This window comes from Episyrphus balteatus, chromosome 1 (genome assembly GCF_945859705.1).
Source record: "Episyrphus balteatus chromosome 1, idEpiBalt1.1, whole genome shotgun sequence".
NCBI classification, from domain to species: domain Eukaryota; kingdom Metazoa; phylum Arthropoda; class Insecta; order Diptera; family Syrphidae; genus Episyrphus; species Episyrphus balteatus.
In genome coordinates, this window is record NC_079134.1 from 148,744,630 (window position 1) to 148,758,117 (window position 13,488).

The 13,488-nt window shown below is 28.2% G+C and overlaps 2 protein-coding genes across 8 annotated transcripts in view; one reads left to right on the forward strand and one right to left on the reverse strand.

Moving 5' to 3' along the window:
* Positions 1-8,008, forward strand: part of LOC129906766 (F-actin-uncapping protein LRRC16A) — a 169,320-nt gene extending 161,312 nt beyond the window's left edge. For all 7 annotated transcript variants that reach the window (XM_055982672.1, XM_055982674.1, XM_055982675.1 and 4 more), the window contains 3 exons: positions 6-62; positions 3,495-3,766; positions 7,836-8,008. In XM_055982672.1, coding sequence (XP_055838647.1) covers positions 6-62; positions 3,495-3,766; positions 7,836-7,925 — 419 coding nt within the window. In that variant the 3' untranslated portion in view covers positions 7,926-8,008. The remainder of the gene's footprint in view (positions 1-5; positions 63-3,494; positions 3,767-7,835) is intronic.
* The window catches only part of LOC129906790 (peroxiredoxin-6-like), a 261,543-nt gene that overhangs the window by 234,394 nt on the left and 13,661 nt on the right, over positions 1-13,488 (reverse strand). The gene's annotated exons all lie outside the window — the stretch shown is intronic.

The following is a 13,488-nucleotide window of genomic DNA, read 5'->3' on the forward strand; positions in this document are numbered from 1 at the left end:
AATAGGTGCAGCATTGGAAAAGAAATCTGTTCGAGAATTGGCAGCAGGACTCAGTCGAATAGGTTAGTAATGCATTTTTCTTTTTGCATTTGATTTATTTTAAATTTATTTTGTAATGTATTTGATATGAGATTTTTTTAAATTGGAAATTCTATGTGATTGGATGACTGCACATTATGATTGTTTTAGCTGAAACTAGAAAATTCTCTTCCTTACTTGTCATTCGTATTTTAACATCAGTACCTAGAGCATGTAACCTATATCTTAGTCCAAAATTATGTCTCCAGTGTTTCCATACAATATTTGTATCAAAAAGTCGACACGATTATGTAGGAAATTGAAATTTCTTCTAGTCAGTCTTTGTTGTTAAAGTGGAAGAGCTCTTTCCGCCAAATTATCGTAAGCTCCAAATAAAATTTTGAATTATGGGACAACATATGTATAATTGCATGTTTCCAACACCAAGAACAAATAAGATAAAATATTTTTGTCTCAATCTTATCAACGAAAATTGCTCAAGACAACATTCACACGAACATCGTCACCAATAAGTCTGAGACCAAAGTAGATGGCGGACAAAATTAGAGTTCAAATATAATTTTCTTTTTCAAAAATTTGGCTTAATTCAATTCGAGTTAGATCTTGAATTAAGGTACATATTATATATAAATACATTCTATGAAAAAAAAATCAAAAAATTTCAGAAAAAAATACAAAAAGTACCAAGTTAATAAAACAGTCTTTTAGACAAATTAGTAAAACACTCTTTTTGACCTCTTATTATGCTATTTTATGGATTGTTTCTTAAAATTAGCACAATTTTGATATTTTTCTTATGTTTTTTTTTATAAAAAAAATTGTCTATTTTGGAGTTATTTGTTGCCAACTGTGTTTAAAAGTTAATATTAAAAAAACATGATTAACTGAAAAATTATTATGCTTACTTTCTTAAACTTTCGTCACGATGACGATACTTGATTCAAATCTAGCATATACCACATAAGTTCTTTTCATGGTTTTGTTGAAGAATTGGCACAGCCTCTAGGAGTATCATTATCATAAAAATTTAGTTTCTCTTAACCCATGTCCCACCAGGGGGGAAATTGGTTTTTTTAGGGGGGAATTCAAAATTATACAGAATTACACTTTTTTCGAAAAATATGTAATTCTTCTGTTTCCACTCTTAAATATATATATTTGTATACCAATCTAGGATCTGTCATTCATTGTGACGACTGTCACTTGTTTAAATTCATTCACCAGTTTCGTTTAATTTGCCAATCTTGTAAAAAAAAAAGTAAAACTAGGTACCTACAAGTTTTCGGTATTTTGTTCATTATAGCATATTTATTGGTGTTTAAACACTGTTTAATGACCCGGTCAGTGTTCTAAATCGGCCAGATTTTCATGAAACTGTTCTATTTGTTGTACAATGTTTTCTAATCAAAATAAACTGAAGACACTTGCGGTAAAATATTAGGTGAACAATTGTTTTTGTTGTCTTCCAAAGTAAACGCCATAAGCTTACTTATTTTCTTTAAGATTTAATTTTTTTTTTATCTTCAAATTTCTGGTGTTACACTTTTTTAGTCACAAAATGTCAGGGAGGACATTAGAAATTTGGAAAGGTTCTGGTGGGACATATTACAAAAAGGTTGGGAAACACTGATTATAGACGGATTTTGTGTGGTGTGTGAATTGACATAGTTTTAAGTTTTAACAATGCTTTTACAAAACAAACTAAAGTCAGTTTAAATGCTAATCCAAGTAAGAATTCCAAAATTTTTATATAGGGTAAGCGGGGGTACATTTGACACCGGGGCACATTTGACTTTGCGTTTTTCGGTATGATCGTGCCCTTAATTAACAATAGTTTGGATGAAGAAAGAAGCTTAGTTTGATTTAAAGAAATTTTGCGAAATTTCGCAGTCTTTCATTAACTTTTCGCGAAGTACCACGTGTTTTCGTGTTTTCTGTATTTCTGATCTAATTTTTGACCACCGGTATGCAAGCGATTTCTGAACCTAATAAAACAGTTTTTTTAATGGTGAATCAATATTTTGATAGCACTAAGCTTAAAATTAAGTAAATTAAAACCAGCTTTGTAAAAAAAATAGGATTAGTCATTGAAAAAAACGAAAAACAGTTCTGTGGCTCCTTCGGGGCACCTTTGACTTTTGCAATTTGGGCACATTTTTACGTTGAATTTGTTAAATTATTTATTTAATAAATTATTTAAAAGTAAATCGACATCGATTAATTTTGATTAAGATTTAAATGGAGAGATTTTTTGAAATATTTTATGGTTTTTTGTTTTTTCTTCTTCTTTTTAGAAAATAAATTTTTTGATTTATTTTTTTCGTTATATTGTTTAGTATATTGTTTAAAACCAAAAAAGTATTTTTTTTCTAATTAAATAATAGACGAGTAAGATCCACTGATAGTTTTAAAAATTTAATGCACACGATGTGGGGTTTAATCCACCATTGTCAAATGTACCCCTTTTAAAGTCAAAAGTGCCCCGGGATCGGGGCACTTTTGACAAAATGACTTTTTTTAGAAAACATAATTTTTTTAAATGTTGTAATATGGTAAAACAAAAAAAATTACTGTAAGTATAATCTTGAATAGTCAATAAATCAAATACAAAACAAAACATTGGAAAATATTAACAGTTTTCGAAAATACAGACCTTTAAAAATTAAGTGTCAAATGTACCCCCTTCTCCCCTAGTGAAAAATATAACAATAAATTGTATACCTTCACCCTAAAAATTTCACAAGACTGCATGTGTAAAATTTCGATTGAGCACAACATTAGGCCAAAAAATGGTTCTCAAAAAAGAAACTATGTTTCGTAGTTTGCAAAAAAAAAATGTTACACATACGCCACAGTGACCGTTTAAGTTTTCACTTTGACAATGATACAAAATTTTTCTGGTAATGGAACAAAAAATAGAATTAATTTAAATTTGGATATTCAATTTCTTGATTCGTTAAAACCGGCAAGAAAAAGGGAGATTGAAGAACTGATAGTGTGCTGAGATGAAAATTAAAACATGAACCATCAAACCAATAGTTTGCTTAGAAAGTAGCCAAATAAATAATATAAGTTAGAATAAATTTATTTGTTAAATTAACTTAATATGAAAATTGGATCTTAATTAAAAGTCTTATAAATGTTTTGGCACAAAACTGAACGTATTGTTATTAGCAGCCAATCAGTGTTTCAGTGATCTACTATCTATTGATAAAGAAAAAATATAAAAAGTTAAATTTGCACCAATTCCATAGATTTCCAATTAAAAAAAAATAGGTACTTATAAAATTAATTTCTAGAGCATGTTTTATAGTGCATGAGTAATTTTTTGTAACTATTTGCATTGTTTATTTTTTTTTTCTTTTATTTCTTTATGTTTTTATTTTTCTTATGTTTGCATTTAAACTTTATTCTACAAAAATGCAACAACAACAAACAAAAAAAAAAAACATTAGATTTACCTATGAAACCACCACCAATTGGTCCGAGACCAGCTTCAATGTTAAACAGTAACATCAATAATACATCACGCACAATAATAACCAGTAATACCTCTACAACAACAACAACATCGAGTCATAGTAGTGGAACTATTGAAAATATCACCAAAACAATAATTACCACAGAAAATGGTGAATCACTTCATAATTTGTTAGCTGGCAGTGAAAAGAAAACCGAAACAATTGTGAAAAGGATTGCTGGCAAGGAAATAACATCGATATTCGAGGTTTGATTCTACGACTCTCTTCTAGCATCTCTCTGTCTCTCTCTCTGGTTGGCTTGGATATAATTGTGATGGTGTTTTTATCATAAAAACGTTGAATGAATGTGGGAGGCTTGAGATTGTTGTTTTTTTTGTGTGTGTGTGTCATTTTGACGATGTAATATTATTGGCCTTGGGTTGATAAAGATGGGGCAACATATTTGGTTTTTTTTTTTTCATTTTCTATTCTATTCATGTTTTTTTCAAAATTTAGTGATTTAAAATTTTTGTTTTATATTGTAACATTGTTATGTTGATAGACTTTTTGCATACCACACAGTAACATCATTTTGTTTGTTTTAGTTTTAAGTACATGATGTGTTTAGAATTAATGCAATGCATGAACAACATTATTTAAATTGTATGTGTTTTAGAGCTTAAAATATTTTTTTTTTTTTGTAAAATAACTTGCTGGATTATTTTTAATGGAATTGGAAAAAAGCTTACTTTTATCATGCAATCATTATTATTATTCATTTATAACATAAACAGATTCCCTTCCAGACATACTATACTCATTAGAAATATCAAGAGACACGATATTGACCAGTCAATATCTCTATAAACTCTGCCACTATACCCTTATTTACAGGAACTTTAACAGGACATTTAGACATTTCAAACTCTCACTATTTGTTCCGATTACTCAAGCTTATTAAAGATATCGAAATCGAAAACTAAGTATTTTCTCTGAAAAAGCGTTTTTACCAACCACAATAATTCCAATATATCAATAAAACTTCAAAAACTAAAACGTGACTTTAAATTTATCCATTTATCAGCAGGTTAGCCCTGAATTTTCAAATTTTTATGTTTATTGCTATGGAATGTGCCTACTTTTCAAAAAGTAAGATTTCTTTTATCAAAAACCCATCCCCGATACTTACTATAACAATTTTTAGGGAGCAAGTCATAATTCTGCTTGTCAACATTCTGTATGACAGAATACTGTCAAAATACTGTAAGACCATAATTCTGTATGTCATTATACTGTAAATACAAAATTCTCTATGTCAAAACACTGTATGAGCAAAATACTGACTTTTAAATTCTGTTTTGTTTAGTTCTGTTCGGCAAAATTCTGTATTTCAATACAGTATTTAAAGAAATTTCCTTTGATAAAAAAAACACATAATACTAGTTTTGAATATAATTGTGTTCTTTTTATTGACATTTAAGGCGTACAAAATTTGGAACCTAGTTACAAAATGGAAATTTATTTTATTTTTTCTGATCGAATTGACTATCTTATTAAAGTTGTTCTAATTGTTTTCTTATGTATTCTTATAGAGATAAAATCAATTACTTAATTAAGAAATTAATTAGATAAATCGATTTTCATCAAAATTTTGTTAATGTGGTTCCAAACTTTTGGCGGTGGGTGTAAGTATAATGAATTAATGAAATCAATTTGTATTTTTATAAAAGAGAAAAAGAAAAATTGAAACGAGAAAGTAGTTAAGAGGGTAGATTTAGTTAACGAAAAAGAATTAAATATATATTATATTAATTATATTATATATTAATATATATATTAATAATATTAATGAGCATTAAAAGCTTGCCTCTTTATTAAGTTAATCTTTTAAAAAGTCATAATAAAACTTCTATTAAATAAATCTGTATTTCAAAGAATTTTTAAATACAGTGTTTTGACCAACCAGAATTTTGTTATACCTACAGAATTTTGACTTTAAGAATTTTGCTCGCACAACATAAAGAATTTTGACATACAGTATTTTGGCATACAATATTTTGAATACAGAATTTTGCAACGTACAGAATTTCGGCCCCTACCCCAATTCTTTATTTCAAACTATAAAGAGTTTTTTTTAGACAAAACTCTAAAATTTATTGCATAACAATGTAATTTTTCAAACAATGATGATCATTGATTATACTTGCAGGATACGAAAATGTTGAGTGCAAGACGGTTTAAATGTTGCCTTTGGACCCTACGAAATGCACTTGAAAATAATTATTTTAGATCTAATAGATCTATCCTCTGGCAACAACTTTTTCTAGGTGTCATCCATACTCAAAAAATTGGATTTTTAAATACAAAATATAAATTAGTTTCTAAACTGCACTCCAAGACAGTACAGCCGATATTTTGAGAACAAACAATATTCTGTCTTATTTCTTTGGATGGGCCAAAGAAAATAAATATAAGTTGATAGTAAACAAATACTATTTCAAGAGTCTTATGTTGGTGATAAACCTTTTTTTAAAACTCCAAAGAGTCAAAAATTCGAATTTCTATTGCATCAAAAAGAAGTACATTCTAATTTTCTGATAAATGTTCTTATCAAGAGCCGATAATGTTGTTCGTTCCTAAATTGTTACCAGAGAATAATCAAGGGGCACGGTAGTGCCCAGCCAAGTTCTCTAGCAACTTTGGCACTACACACTTATTTACAGGAAACAACTCAGGCCATTTTCGACCCCCCTCTAACTTCCACATCAAATATGCCAGACATTTCAAACTCGCTACATTTGTTGAGCTCGCCGAACCCAAATTCCTCACAAAATTTCAGCTTCTTACGATGAGTAGTTTCTGAGATATAGGACTTCAAAAATCGCGAAAACCGTAACTGACTCACTGACTCACTGACAGATCATCAAAATTATGGAGAACTTCCCGCTATCGTAGAAACTTGAAATTTTACATGGTGATAGGACTTGTGGTGTATACAAAGGAAAAAATCGAAAATTTGAGATTTATATACAAAGGAAAAAATTTAAAATTTGAGAATTTTAGACAAGGGGCGTGGTAACCGCCCATTTTATCTGAATTTTCATCAATTATAGAGATTTTAATTTCTACAGCAAAACCTTGCAAAAAGAAGTGAAATCACAACAAAAACATTACTGTTAAAAAAAGAGCCAAGTTCTCCTATGTTGAAATTATGCTAGCACAAAAAGTACTGAAATGTAAAAGTGTACAAAGTTCTAAAGCTTGGCTTTAAATTTGTATAAATAAAATTTTGGTTGTTTACTTGGCTTTAAATTTGTATAAATAAAATTTTGGTTGTTTACTTGGCAATTTTTCAAATAACTTTATCGGTAATTTAAAGTTAAATTGCCAAGGGAACAACCAAAATTTTATTTATACTAATTTAAAGCCAAGCTTTAGAACTTTGTACACTTTTACATTTCAGTACTTTTTGTGCTAGCATAATTTCAACATAGGAGAACTTGGCTCTTTTTTTAACAGTAATGTGTTTGTTGTGATTAATACTTACCGAAGACCTAAAAAAAGTCCTTTTACACTACGCGCCGACATTTGGCAGAGTCCTCGCCCTATGAAGACAAATTTTGCTCTTATAAGCCTTAAAGAAAAAATTTTCTACAGTTGTTACCATTAGAAAAACTTCATAGAAGCAAAATTGTTAGTTTAGTAAGAATCTTTTTAGGATCTTCGCCAAAGTATATACCTTGACTGCGCCAAGAAAAATTATATCAAGGGCCCCCATATTTAAATTTGCCCCGGGGGCCCCGGCATGCGGCAGCTCAAAGTTCGCCTCTGCAGACGAGTATATTAATTTTATTTTTTTAAACGGATTTGTTGAGTTGTGTTTAGAAGAAGAGCTGTCGGTTTAGTTAAAATTCATAAAAGATGTTCTTTTCAGCGAATAAACAGTTATAAAGGAAGTTAGAGAAAAATCAGCGAAAGTTTCGGCCACTATGTAAATATTTGCTCAATTAATTCTGAGTCCATTTTTTGTAAGTCATGTCATTACTCATTAGTCATTTCATTACCTTTCATCTTCAAACTCATATACATAAATAAATAGGCCTTTAAAAAACATCTTCATACAAAAAACTTGATATTTTAATTTAAAATTCACAAATTTCATAAAATGCTATTATACAAATGATTGAATTTTAAAAATAAGCTTTTTCAAAACATTTTTTTATATTCCAGCCAGCTTAACATTTGCATGCACATTAATAAGACAAAAATGTATTTCTATAAAACACACTTACTAATCCAAAACACAATTCTTTCAAAAAAACAATATTTTTATAGGAGACATTAGTTGAAGGTCTACAGAGGTCTTCAGTCCGTCGAACTTTTAGAGATGCACAATATACGAAAGATGATGTTGTTGATGTATAGACAAAAAAAAAACCGAAAATTAATTTTATATAATTATAAACAAAAAAAAATGTATTAAAAGAAAAAGATAAAAACAAAAAAAAGTAATATTTTATTAGTGCAATTCTTCATTTTTAACTCAAGGCTTAATTTAATTTAATTATTTTATTTTTTTTTTTCGTTTTAAACAAAAAAATCAAATCAAAAAACAAGAAAATTTATTAAATCAAAAACATAAATAAAAGATTTTTTAATTAATTTTATTCATTTTTAGTGCCAACATTTTATATATTTTACATTATTTTTATTAATATTTAATTTAATTGTTTTTGTGTAATGAGTTTTTACATTTAGCTTACTTCGATTGTATATTATTTTTTTTTATATATATCTTTAACTTTCTTTTGTATAAAAAAAAAACACTTCTATAAATGTATTCTATAAAATTAATCAAAGGTTGATGTAAGAATTTAACTTATGGAGAATAGTAAAATATACATAATTTTTAAAAGCGGTTTTTTTAACAGACATTTTTTATTAATTGCTTTTTTTATTTTTTAAATAATAGTGACTGGTTGAGGTCGATAATTAATAATGTTGTGGCTTATAAGAAAAAAACTGCCATACTTAAATGTAATTAAAAATAAAAAGATAAAACTTTTCGGTTATTGTTTTAAATTTTAAATAATGGAGGCAATTTAACAAAAAATAAAAGTAAAATTCAATTTACGTGCAATTTTATTTAGCCTTTAACAAAAACAAACAAAAAAACTTTTTACTAAATGTTGTCTACCAGCACACTAAAAAAAATTAGCAAACATGAAAATACCAAAATCTAAAAAATACTAAATGTTCTTAAAAATAAATAACAAATTAAAAAAAAAGGATGATTAAAATGTCTTAAAAAATATATGACAAACCTCAGAGCAGGCCATTATAATAAATATTTTCAAGACATTTTTACGGTGAAAAACCCACCAGTATCCTTTTTTCCAAAAAATTATTTTTCCACCAAGCAAAAAAAAATATAAAAAATCTATCCTTAATTCCACTTAAAATAAAAAAAAAATTAAAACAAAATTAAAAATTGCTCCAACTATAGTCATTAAGTTAAATTATGTAATAATTGTTATTAAAATATTTAATGATTAAGAATATTAAAATTAACAAAAAAAAAAAAATTATAAACCTATCCTGTGATTTATTTTCGTATTTAATAAATCTTAACTTTTTTGTAAAAAAAAAAAAAAACAAAACACAAAACTAAAAAAAAAAACATGAACAAGAAACACTTTTGTATATTCCATTGATATGCAAAGTTTGTTTTTATTTTTTTAAAAGCTTTTTTATATTATTTTTTTTTAAACAAAAATACATTTTTTAAGTTTATGTGGTTTATTTTTCTGTGTAGTCCCTTTTTAAAAACAATGAAAAATTAATTACGTGTGCATAAACAAACAAAAGAACAACAAAATAAACGAATTAAAATTTAAATAACAAAAAAAAATAGACTCCATATTTAAGTTATATTTTCTTATTAAAAAAATGTTTAATTAAGTAAAAAAAAAAAATAAATAAGTATTAGAATCGTAGTAGAGAATAACATTGACAAATTTTGAAAAATAAAAACACACATACAACCAACACATAGAAATATACTTATAAGAAATTAAAAAAGATAAATAAAATTTTATAAGTAAGAATCGCAAACAATAATAAAAAAAAAATGTTGCGCAAAATCGTAATAGTTATTATTTAATTTTGTTTAAAATTTTTATTTTTGTAGTTACTCTTAAGGTAATTAATATAAAACAGCATATATTTATAAACAAAAAAAATAATGCAAAATTAAAATTCAATTGACAAATTTTTGGAAGTTTTATAAATATATTAAGAAAGAATTAAATTAAAAAAAAAAAAACAAGTAAAAATAAAAAAAAAATTACAACATGAATGTAAAGTTATAAGACAACAAAAATAAAAATATTCTCTACTCCAAACAATAAAATATTAAAATACACTTATATTCGAGAAAATAAACTAAAAAATACGAAAAATATTATTTTATTGTTTTAATTTGTTTGAAAAATAGATAAGAATACAACAAGGACAAAATAGCACGAGATTTAACTCGAGAGCGGGGTTATCCATTTAGATACAAAAATTACAAATCTATTTTTTTAAGAATCCAAGGGGTACCCCTTGTCTAAAAAAAGGAGTTTTAAAAAATGTTTTTCAAATCCATCGACTGAGATATCAAAGGAAAGATCTCTTAAAGCTCTATTCATGAGTACCTAAAAACCTAGGGTTTTTTTATGTCTGGTTGCTGAGTTATTTCGAAAAAAGTTTTTTCTTTAAAAAAATGGAAAGCAATTATTTTTTGACCATAGTCTCGAAATCAGTTTTGGTTTATAGATATAAGTGCAAAGTGATTAACCCTATGCATTCCGGTAAAAAAAAATATTTTTTTTTTCAGATTTTAGAGAAAAAAAATCAAGGTTAACCCCTTGCCAAAAAAAAAATCCTTTTTCAAAAATTTGTTCCAAACTCATTGAATGATAAATGAAAGGTATTTTGAGGCTCTTTTCATGAGTGAAAACCAAAAGTTTTTTTGATGCCTGGTGGCTGAGTTATTTGGAAACAAAGTTAGTTTTTTTTCCAAAACTTCGAAAACAGATATCTTCGGACCAAAGGCTCGAAATAAGTTTTGGTTTGCAGATTTGAGTTCACAGTGATTAGGCCTATACATTCCGGTAAAAAAAATTATAAATTAATTTTTTTCAGATTTTCGAGCAAAAATCAATGTTAACACCTTGCCAAAAAAAATTAAATTTTCAAAAAATTTTTCCAAACCCATCGAATGATATATCAAATGAAAGGTCTTTTTAAGGTCTATTCAGGAATGAAAACCAAAAGATTCTCTAAAACCTGGTTGCTGAGATATTTGTAAACATTTCAATCAATTAGCAACCTTTTTTCCACTCATCTTTGATGTTGGATTGTTGGTCTACTATAGTAGAGTATAGTAGGCTTTTATGCAGAGGCACGTGGGATCGATTCCTGGCCGGACCATATGAAAGTTCCATAGCACCGTGATATGTAGAGGAACGAAAGGGCAGACGAACTTGCCAAATATGGACCAACTTTATCTTGGGTACTTATGTCACTGGAACATGAAAAAAGTAGTCTACAACAAAGTTTCTTGAAATCCCCTAGTTAAAACTTGGTCACCACTAGAAACCTGTCAAGCAATCGTTATCCGACTCTTTAAAAAATTACTAATGCAATGATCAGTAAAAATGATTAGTAAAAAAATTGTTTGGGGAGCGAATGTCAAATAAGCATTTAATTTAATGACGTAAACTTACTAGTTGCTATAAACGCTCATAAAACATGTCAGATTCCTGATGTTTCGATTTTTACTGATGGATTTCACTAATAGCTATAACTGAGGCCTTATAGGGTATCATGATGAGGAGATGGTAAATGGCGCACATAACCTCCTTTTCAGATGTCCCAACATAGCTCAATAGTTTTCGGAGAATACCTAATTCTTTGACTAGCTAGATGAAGGCCATGGTATAAAAAGACAAGGTATGATCATTAGAGCCGCCATCTTACAAAATGGGGTAATAAGGTTTTGGCGTTTAATATTTGGCAAAGTCAAAAGCAACAACAATTTCCAAGACAAAATTGTTTACAACAACAATTTCAATGGGCAGCTGTCAAAACCTTAAGTAGCCATTTTTAAATTTTGACAGTTCTCGATGCAGAGTTTAATGATCATACCTTCTCTTTTTATACCATGGATGAAGGCGGCCGTCTCATTTTGACGTTTATATTTTGCTCTCTCACTTGCACTTTATAGTGAGTAAGAGATGCCAAAAAGAGGCAGGAAATTTTAAACTCAAGCCTGGTACGCTGCTCGCGCTAAATTTTAGCTGAGATAAAATTCCCATACAAGTTATCGATAACTTGTATGGGATCCATTTTATCTTGGCTAAAAGTTATCGATAATTTGTATGAAAGCTAAAATTTAGCGCGAGCAGCGTACCAGGCTTCATTAAAAATCTTTGGACTCACGCATAGCCGTCAATATGAGTCGAAAGAGTGAGGCAAATGTGAACACCGCCCTGAGGGAGCACAATGAGCTCCATTGTTAGCAGATTTGGCTTGTCGAGTTATCACCAAGTTTAACCTATACATAACTTAACAAAAGATTTTGGAAACAATACAAGCGGTACGGTACACATGCCAATAAAAAATGGCACTTGAAAAAAATTTCTTCCAAATTCATTAGGAGTATTCATGAAAGGGACACTTTTTGCAAAAAGTTAAAAAGTGACAATTTTCAAACTTATTTTTGATAGTTTTTTTGACAGAAAAATTTAAAATAATGATTTCGAAAGCTAATTTTTTGCTTCAAAAACAGTTTTTTTTTTCAAAAACAAATGTTGCTAGAAAGAAATAAAAAGTGTTTACTTACATAAAAGTAAATTTCCCACTTTTTGCAAAAAGTGGCCATTGTAATTACACCTTATGTCGTTTTCTTTCACTCCAATGAGAGTACCCTTTTAGTACTTATTTTTGCACTTTTAAAGGTTTTGTGTTCTTTGACGCCACAAAAGTGTAAAAAAAAAATACTCCGGAGTAATTTTAGTACTACGGAGTACCCCGGATTTACTCCACATTTTTAGTCAGATTTACACTGACTTATGAATTTGAAGTTTGACGTTTTAAAATTTTGTTTGAAAAATGAAAAATGCGAAAAATTTTTCTTTCAAACTCTTTTGTTAATAACAGAAACAACCATTATGAATATATTTTCTATTTTATTATATTCCGCCATATATATTTCTTCCATTTTTTTCGTTAATTCTTCACTTTTTCCAAAATGAAATTGAAAACCAAATAAAAAAAATTTCAGCCAGTGTTCTTCATCAATAAAAAAAAAATCCTGTGCCATATAACAAAAAAATCCCATTTTTTTTCTGCGTTGATGGGATATTTTTATTTTACAATTATAAAATCAAACTAAGGGTGTGTGTCAATTAGGCTGAAAAAACCGATCAGAAGCATAATGAAAAATATACCAAAAGTAAAACTAAGTTCGCTTCTACACGAAGACGCAAAGCGCGAGACGCATATATGTAAGACCAAGGGAGAAAGAAAATTCCAAAAAAAGGGAAGGAAGAATTTCTATCGTGAGTCTCCGGTAAAAAATTTTGTGACTCTTTTTGACGTTTCTCTTTGATCTTGTGCTTCGTCGGTTGTGTATTATTTGCGTGTATAGTAACTTTTTTAATTTATTCAAATCTTTTCGTTGCGCATAGACCCCACTGGAGTTGTTTCTTTGTATATTTTGGTGCTTTTTTTTAATAGATACATACGAAAACAAGAACAAAATACAACTAAAGAAAATAGCTGTCAAATTGGCGTCTTCTAAAAAATACTTTACTTTTCAGATAGTTTTGTATGGGAGAGTATGGGAGGAGTTTCATGAAAAACCCTAATATTCGAAATCAAAATATACCATAAAGCATTTGCATGAAGTAATAGCCCCCTTGGAAGTAGAAAAAATATT